Genomic DNA, 10000 nt, shown 5'->3' on the forward strand with positions numbered 1-10000 from the left:
ACGTGTATGTGTGTGTGTATGTATGTGTGTATGTATCTATGTATGTATGTATGTATGTATGTATGTATGTGTGTAAGTGGGTATCTAGGTATGTTTGTATGTATGTATTTATGTATGTATGTATCTATGTATGTATGTATGTATGTATGTGGACATGTAGGTATGCTTGTATGTATGTATGTATTTATGTATGTATGTATGTATGTAATGTATGTATGGATGTATGTATGTGTGTATTTGTGTGTGTATGTATGCATGTATATGTATGTATGTATCTATGTATGTATGTATGCATGTATATGTATGTATGTATGTATGTATGTATATATGGATGTATGTATGTATGTATGTATGTATGTATGTATGTACGAGTATATTCCTCACACACGCCATCCTTTGGTTGTTTCTCTTTCCCACTACTAACCAAGACAAATCATTTCAGCAATGCCCATCTGGCCTTGAGTACAACCACCTGACGGGGACCTGTGACTTGACGTCCAGCTCGAGGCCTTGCTTGGACGGCAAATCCAAATCATGCGACCTCGGGGAGCCCTTCAAAGCGGCCGGGAATTCCTTGGCTTTCCCGTCGTGTGACTGCGAATCTTGTACCAAGGCACACCCGGCCGACTGTTCCTCTTTCTACTTCTGCACCCACGTAAGTGACGCCTTGATGATAAATAGTACCTTTCGTAACGAATTTGCGAAATTGATGTATTCCCAAGGTTGTACACTAGATTGAATGTTCATCCTCCTACTTTTGCACCCACGCAAGTGACGCCTTGATGATAAATAGTACCTTTCGTATCGAATTTGCGAAATTTATGTATTCCCAAGGTTGTACACTAGATTGAATGTTCCTTCTCCTACTTCTGCACCCACGTAAGTGACGCCTTGATGATAAATAGTACCTTTCTTATCGAATTTGCAAAACTGATGTATTCCAAGTGTTGTACACTAGATTGAATGTTCCTCCTCCTTCTGCACCTTGATGATAAATAGTACTTTTCGTATCGAATTTGCAAAATTTATGTATTCCCAAAGTTATACACTAGATTGAAAATGGTACTTCTCTTTTTATCGTTTTGCAGTTGGGTGTAGCACATGAGTTGCGTTGTCCAAAAGGTTTGAAGTACAATTCGGCAGTTGGCGAATGCGACCTGCCAGAGGTGACGTCATGTCCCCACCAGCCGACCTGCTCCTGTGACAACTGCCGTTACCCGTCACGTGACGCCTGTGACGCTTTCTGGCAATGTAAGTCGACCTACTCCACATCCAGAAAGGATGTGGAATAATTGGTAGCAGTATGATGGATAGTATTTTAATAACGAGCCCTTGGGTAAATCTGTAAGCTATTTTTACCATCATTTGCTTGTGTAAACAGTAGAATAAGTTAAGCATAATTTATTCGAAATTCAGAAATTATCAAATTTTCCGAGCCACACATGAAGACTGGAATTCTAGAAGGATTTTGGAATGCTTCTAGGTCATTCGCAAGTCTGTATGTTCATTGGTGAACTCTGTTTCAAAGACATTTCCAACTCTGTCTCCGCCATTGGTATTTCTTCATCTCGAGCGTTGTCTCCTTTCCGTTTTCTGTTGTCTCTCAGACTTATCATCGGCGCTCAAACCAGATACATTGTTTTGGGCAGTCTTTTATTCCTCTCTCCACAACAGACATTCCCCTTTTACTCCACCCCCCCCTCATCCCATCCACCCACCTCATTATCGGTCTTTCCCTCAAGTTCACCCCACCCACCTCATTATCGGTCTTTCCCTCAAGTTCACCCCATCCACCTCATTATCGGTCTTTCCCTCAAGTTCACCCCATCCACCTCATTATCGGTCTTTCCCTCAAGTTCACCCCATCCACCTCATTATCGGTCTTTCCCTCAAGTTCACCCCACCCACCTCATTATCGGTCTTTCTCTCAAGTTCACCCCATCCACCTCATTATCGGTCTTTCCCTCAAGTTCACCCCATCCACCTCATTATCGGTCTTTCCCTCAAGTTCACCCCATCCACCTCATTATCGGTCTTTCCCTCAAGTTCACCCCATCCACCTCATTATCGGTCTTTCCCTCAAGTTCACCCCATCCACCTCATTATCGGTCTTTCCCTCAAGTTCACCCCATCCACCTCATTATCGGTCTTTCCCTCAAGTTCACCCCATCCACCTCATTATCGGTCTTTCCCTCAAGTTCACCCCACCCACCTCATTATCGGTCTTTCCCTCAAGTTCACCCCATCCACCTCATTATCGGTCTTTCCCTCAAGTTCACCCCATCCACCTCATTATCGGTCTTTCCCTCAAGTTCACCCCATCCACCTCATTATCGGTCTTTCCCTCAAGTTCACCCCATCCACCTCATTATCGGTCTTTCTCTCAAGTCCACCCCATCCACCTCTGCTTTTCAAAATTTATTAGTTTTTCTTTATTCATTCTCCCCATGTATTCAAGTTATCTCAGTATTCATTCATCTGCCCTACCTGCCAATTCCCATTCTATCCCCGCTCTCCTCCTGACCTCATTTCTCTTTTTATCCACCTCCGTAATACCGTCGTGCTTGTCAAGCACTTGATCTTAAGCACGTTTAAATTTTTCCTTTCTGCTTCCCTTAAATCCAAATTTATGCAGTAGTGATTATCATTTATGCTGTAGTGATTATAATTTATTCTATATTATTTGTTTTTGTTTTGTTATCATTTGTCTGTTTGATTCTCATTAATTATTAGTTATATGTCAATTTATTATTATTTACTATTTATCTGTTTGTTTATTATTTAACTATACCTATGCATTTATTTATGTATTTCATTTGTTATTTACATTATTATAGTTTTTATTTATTCATTTATTATTATTTTGATTTTTTTTCGCATCCGACCTAGATATGGACCAAAAGGTCTCCTGTCGGTATGCTCCGCCTTTGTAATCCTTTGTAAAGTCTCTTCCAAATATAGTATCAGAGGAACAGATTCCCTTTATTCAGTCTGCTCTCTGTATTCTTCATCAGATACCTATTTCTCATTACATTTTTCATTACCCTAAGGAACTTACTTGTTTTCCTGACTTTAAAGTTTACCTCCAACTCCATTCCTTCATTCCTTTCTACATGTGACCCTAAATGTTTAAAATTAATCACTTCCATTCAATTCACTCCTTTATGATTTATTGTTGCATTCATCTCTTGTAAATATCATCACCTTGATTTTATCCACACTTACTTTCAACTTTATCTTATCACAAACCCTCCCAAAATCTGTCACTAGATACCTCAGACCCTTCTTTGACTGAGCCACAAGCGCAGTGTTATGAGTAAACAACTAATCTAGTTTCCACTTTCTTCCACTCTCTCTAAACATCTCTGATCCTCTGCCATTCACCTTCTTATTTACACCACGCTCCACCTCATCCATATGCACATTGAACAATCATGGCGACATAGCACAACCATGACGCAGCCCTACCTTTGCCCCAAACCAATCACTCTTACTATCCCCAACCCTAACACATGTTCTGCTACTCATGTACAAGCTTTTGACTGCCCTTAATAGCTTTCTCCCTATCCCATATATCTGCTTAACCTACCACATTGCCTTACTGTCAGTTCCGTCATAAAATTTCTCTAAATTCATCAGGAAAAAAAATCCCTACGTATTGTCAAAACCTTCTCGCAAATTTACCTTACCACAAAAATTCTATCCACGCACCTTCTACCTTTCCTATACCAACATTGTTCCTCTTGAATTACCCACTCTGTTCCTCTCCTAATCTTCTCCATTACCACCCTCTTGTATGTCCTTCCAACTACACTAAAAAACTAATCCCTCTAAAAGCTCTGCATATATATTTATTCCTTATCCTTTGTAAAGCGGAATTGCATAAGCACACCCCATTCCCTCTGCCCACCCCCGTCCTTTAGGTACACATTAAACAACCTCATAACCCAATCCATTATAATTATATATCTCTTTGTATAACACTCCGCATGACACTCATCCAACCTAGCTGTGAGCGAAGCGAGAGCACCCGAAGGACCGAGCCCCCGCGTGGCGGGGTCGGGCGCAGTCCGTTGCTTGTGTATATATATATATATATATATATATGTCAAATTGATATTCATAACTTGCTCATTTCCTAGTGGACATTATTACTGTATGTCCTTGGTTATTGTATAGCCAAGGATCTCCCCCTGAAAATGTTAATCCAGTACATAAATGCATCTATTCAATTTTCCTGTACAGGTACGGAGGGTCACGCTGTTAGACACTCTTGCGGCCATGGTCTCCTCTTCAACCGCGACACATCCCAGTGTGACCTTGCCATCAATGTGGTTTGTTCTCCAACGGCATGGGACGAAGGTTCCTTCACCCAACATCTGTGCGCAGATCGCCGTCAAGACTGTCACCACATGGCCAAACATGGGGGATGCTCCTGCAAGGAGGGAAGCTGCGATTTCCAGACATTCGTCCTCAGCAACTGCCCTAAGAGCTGTGGCACATGCGACAAAGAGGTCAAGAAACTTGAGGCTGTCGGTCACGTCCACCACGAAAAGAAATCCGTACACAAAGAAGCCGATGCAGATAGCAGCAGCAGCTCCTCAAGTAGCGAGTCCAAGAGTAAAGAATGTATCCCAAGACCCGAGTTCAGTGAAAGCTGGGAAAGTTTTGAGAGCTGGGAGAACTGTGACAAGGAGAGCGCCAGTTCAGAGAGCGAGGAGTCTGTAGAGGAGGAGGAAAAGAAAGAATTGATCGAAGTAGTGGAAGGGATGAAGATGAAGCCTTTAGAGGTGGCCAAAGAACACAAAGCAGTCCATCATGCCAAGACACAAGGAAAGACCAAAGCTGAAGAACCAGAAGAAGACAGCAGTAGCTCATCCAGTAGCAGCGAGTCCTCTAGTAAGGAATGTATCCCGAGGCCCGAGTTCAGTGAGAGCTGGGAGAGCTTCGAAAGCTGGGAGAACTGTGAAAGCGCCAGTTCGGAGAGTGAGGAGTCAGAAGAAGAAGAGAAGAAGAAAAAAAGCGAAGTAGTAGGAGAGAAAAAGGCGAAGCTGCCAGAAGAAGTAACCCAAGGACAAAAAACCCACAATCATGTCGAGAATCGAAAGAAACACAAACATGAAAAAGAGGATTCAGACAGCAGCAGCTCCTCAAGTAGCGAGTCCAAGAGTAAAGAATGCATTCCAAGACCCGAATTCAGCGAGAGCTGGGAGAGTTTTGAAAGTTGGGAGAATTGCGAAGATAGTTCGAGTGAGGAGAGTGAGGAGTCAGAGGAAGGTGGCTCGTCAGGTGAAGGAAATGAAGGAGAGGCGGAAGGAGGCCATAATGAGTCTGGAGGTGCAACTGATGGAGGATCAGAGGGAGGTAATGTAGATGGAGGGTCAGAAGGAGGTAGCGTTGATGGAGGTGAGACCGGTACTGGAGGAGGATCAGAAGGAGGTAACACTGACGAATCAGGAGGTAATACTGGTGAAACTGAGACCGGTACTGGAGGAGGATCAGAAGGAGGTAACGTTGATGGATCTGAAACCGGTACTGATGGAGGATCTGAAACCGGTACTGATGGAGGATCTGAAACCGGTACTGATGGAGGATCAGAAGGTGGGAACGTTGATGGATCAGAGGGGAACACTGATGGAGGATCAGAAGGAGGTAACGTCGATGGATCTGAAACCGGTACTGATGGAGGATCAGAAGGAGGTAACGTCGATGGATCTGAAACCGGTACTGACGGAGGATCAGAAGGTGGGAACGTCGATGGATCTGAAACCGGTACTGATGGAGGATCAGAAGGTGGGAACGTCGATGGATCTGAAACCGGTACTGATGGAGGATCAGAAGGTGGGAACATTGATGGATCAGAGGGGAACACTGATGGAGGATCAGAAGGAGGTAGCGTCGATGGATCTGAAACCGGTACTGACGGAGGATCAGAAGGAGGTAACGTTGATGGATCAGAGGGGAACACTGATGGAGGATCAGAAGGAGGTAGCGTCGATGGATCTGAAACCGGTACTGATGGAGGATCAGAAGGTGGTAATGTTGATGGATCAGAGGGAGGTAACGTTGATGGATCAGAGGGAGCTAATGTCGATGTGCCTGATGGCGGTAACCCTGAGGAAAATACTGGGGATGGCACTGAAGAAGGCACGGAAGAAGTACCAGTCTTCGAAGGTTGTGCCATCGAGTGCACTGTCGTCGGTCAGATGCTTGCCCACACAAGTGACTGCCATAAGTTCATCCACTGTTCACCAGGAGGTCCTGTTGAGAAATCCTGTCCTCCTGGAACCGTATGGGACCAAGGACATCTGACCTGCAACCACGAATGGGCGATAGCTTGTGTCGTCGGAAACTATCAGAGTCCTGATGGTAAGGCGTGTGGTGGCGAGAACGGAGACGGCAACTTTGAAAAGGCAGCTCTTTGCCAACAATTCAAGTGTCCATCTGAAAACGGCCTCTTCCCTCATCCGCACGATTGCAACAAATGGATCAGCTGCAGAGCTAACGTTCCTGAAGTGAAATCCTGTCCACCTCACCTCTACTACAACCCAGCTGTGCATGCTTGCGACTGGCATAAGAACGTCCAATGCACCCCTGCCGCCAGTACAAGTTGTGTGGTGCCCAACCCTGAAGTTCCCAGTCATGAACACAATCCAAAACCTAAAGTGTGTGACTGTGAGGGTTGCCTGCGCTCCCACCCAGAAGACTGCAATGCTTATTACTACTGTGGCGTAAGTCCTTTTTTTTTTTCTACAACTATTAGTAACTTTTGAACTCGTGTGGCCACAGTTCTGTCCATCTACCATTAAAGTTTGTTTCATATATGCCTAGTCCTCATAAAAAAAAAACTTAGCGTAGTCACAATTTTATACCTGTTCAAATAATTTCATTTTATCTGACCCGTTTTTTTTTATTGTTGTTAATTGAATTTTCTCCAACAGTCCGACTCTGACGCGACCTTCCACACGTGTTCCAATGATTTGGTGTTTGACCCGACTATCAGTCAGTGTGTCCATAGGTCTGAATTCCCTAAATGTCACCGAGAACCAAGCCCCAAGTGCGAAGAACTCACTGACGAGAGCCGCTATCCTTCACATCTCTGCTCACAATATTTCCAATGTAAGTAGTTGTACAGTCTTTGGGTTACATATTACATCTACTCTTCGCCTTGGTTTAGTTAGGTATACATATGTATACATCACACGAAAATCCTACTGGCGGAGTGAAAAAAGAATGAAAAGACGAAAAATCTCTATATATGGCTGCCAACTGCAGCCCTCGTCAGTAGGGTATGGATGTTAGTAGGGCTGCATTTGGCTGCCGAAACATATACGTTTTTCGTCTCTTCATTTTTTTTCATTTTTGTATGTTTTTTGTATGGTTTACAATTATGCTACTGCATTTTCCTTTGGTGAAAATGCATACATTTATACCAATGCATGTATGCATACGTAGATACATACATGCACATATTACATATACGTACACATACACACACGCACACACACACACACACACACACACACACACACATACATACATATATATATATATATATATATATATATATATATATATATATATATATATATATATATATATATATATATATATGCTGGTTACCACTAAGAAAAAAGAAACACTAATTTCCTTTCCAAAGCGCTTTAGTGTATTTGACATCTTAAGGGGAGTTACAGATTAAAGTGATACAAAGTAAGCAATAAAAGACAATTAATAACAAAATAAGAGGAACTGTCACAAAACAAATAGTATTAGTACAGGTAACAGTTGTAAAAAACTAAGAAAGGGAGATGAAATAAACAGTATCAGTCATAGCATACAATTAAATCGAAAAGCAGAGTGCAAATATGATTTAATATATATATATACATATACATATTATATATATATAAATATATATATATATATATATATATATATATATATATACATATATATACATATATATATATATATATAAATATATATATATATATATATATATATATATATATATTAACATATATATATAATTCAAGTTAGGTGAATTTTTCCCACTTGTTTACAAATATTACCAATAATGAAACTATGTGATTTATATAAGCCACTACATATATAAGAATGTTATGTAAGACTGCTCTCTACAATATCATGTTGACAATCAAAATACATGATAAAATGGATAAAGCTTTTGCCCTTTTTAATACAATGATTGAATAATTTCATATGAACAAATAATGCATTTGAATTTTACACTGTTCTAACTCTACACTTGTGTTGTTTGATCTTAGTTGAGAACTCTTTGCCCATTTGACCCAAGTTGAAATTGGAAGATCATCTGCAGAGGATATTGTACACGCAGCCACCTGAATCCATTGGCGAATTCTTAATGATTAATTTACTAATTGTCCATGGATTATTAAATGCCATTTTAATATTTTGCTTTTGAAGTAAATGAGGAACTTGAGTATATATTTCAGTAAAAGGTAATACTAAGGTTCTATATGTCATAGCGAGGTGTGGGTTGAATTCTATCAAAAAGATTTAGCTGAAGCAAAAGTTACTTAAAAACATTCTAGGTTAATTCATGGTCAAACCGACATTAAAATTATACTCAAATTCCTCATCACTAAATTCAGGGCTTATACGGAAAGCACACAAAACATGAAAAAAATCACTTCCCTTTAACTTTTGATAAACATTAACAATTTGTTTGTGTACAGTGTTAGGGTAATGGTAGGCAACTGTGAGACGCTTTGCTGGGAATTAATTTAAAAGAAGGACTGATAAAGTTACAATAGGGGATTTTTAGAACATCTTTGAAAGAGGGTTGTGTGGTGGGAACTGAATTTTTAAGGTGGCTGGCTCTAGCCTTGCTGAGGGCTTGATCCAGGTACCAAAACAGGTATGCCAACTTCAAAAGTTGACTTTTGATGAGGTCAATCTCCCGGTCCAAGAATCTAGGACTACAAATCCTAAAAGCTCTCAAGAAAAGGCCGAAGGCAACACTCTTCTTGACTTTGTCGGAAAGGTTGCTAAAAAAGTGGAGATAGCTACCTGAATGGGTGGGTTTCCTATAAACTGTAAAAAAATAATTCTCCATCAATCCTTTTAATTAAAATGTCTAGGAAAGGGATCTGATGACCTTCTTCCCATTCCGTTTTGAATTTCATGTTACTAATGTGCTACTACATTTTGTCTTAGTGATATATATATATATATATATATATATATATATATATATGTGTGTGTGTGTGTGTGTGTGTGTGTGTGTGTGTGTGTGTGTGTGTGTGTGTGTGTGTGTTGTGTGTGGTGTATGTATGTGTATATGAGTAAACACACACACACACACACACACACACACACACACACACACATATATATATATATATATATATATATATATATATATATATATATACATGTATACGTGCATTTATATACAGGACTATATGCACATCATGATTAGAGCTAAGATGGCTATTACTTTTTCTTTCTGATGATCAATACTGAAACTGACAAATGAATTGCTTAGGCAGTATTTGGTATAGAATAAACCTAATCAAATTTAGACTTTAATTCAGCCTAAAACTGTTTACCTCGTTTGCATTATTAAAAAAAAATCCTCTTGGTGTTCTTACACATTTACACGCGTTTCTGCTTCTTAGTGGCTCTTGTAATGGGTATAAACTAGACAAATTTAGTAATGGGTATAAACTGGACAAATTTAGATTTAAGAAGGAAATAGGCAAGAATTGTTTTACTAATAGGGTGGTCCATGAATGGAATAAACTTAGTAAACATGTAGTAAGCGCTGAAACTATCAGTTGTTTCAAAAAACGATTAGACAACTTTATGGATGGGGATGACAGGTGGTGATGGATACGGAGCTGCCTAGTGTAGGCCTTATGGCCCCTTGCAGTCTCCTTTATTTTCATGTTCTTATGTTCTTATGTTTTACTTCATTACCATCTATTCCTTCGCAGGCGAGAATGGAAGG

The 10000-nt window shown here is 40.4% G+C and overlaps 1 protein-coding gene across 1 annotated transcript in view; it reads left to right on the forward strand.

Moving 5' to 3' along the window:
* The window catches only part of LOC143033985 (uncharacterized), an 18852-nt gene that overhangs the window by 7475 nt on the left and 1377 nt on the right, over window positions 1–10000 (forward strand). The window contains exons 3-7 of the mRNA XM_076199765.1: window positions 443–655; window positions 1089–1251; window positions 4246–6731; window positions 6942–7119; window positions 9987–10000. The exon at window positions 9987–10000 is cut by the window's right edge and continues 136 nt beyond it. Of these exons, the coding sequence (XP_076055880.1) occupies window positions 443–655; window positions 1089–1251; window positions 4246–6731; window positions 6942–7119; window positions 9987–10000 (3054 nt within the window). The remainder of the gene's footprint in view (window positions 1–442; window positions 656–1088; window positions 1252–4245; window positions 6732–6941; window positions 7120–9986) is intronic.

Source organism: Oratosquilla oratoria, chromosome 16 (genome assembly GCF_046742065.1).
Source record: "Oratosquilla oratoria isolate Oo_2021 chromosome 16, ASM4674206v1, whole genome shotgun sequence".
Taxonomy (NCBI): Eukaryota; Metazoa; Arthropoda; class Malacostraca; order Stomatopoda; family Squillidae; genus Oratosquilla; species Oratosquilla oratoria.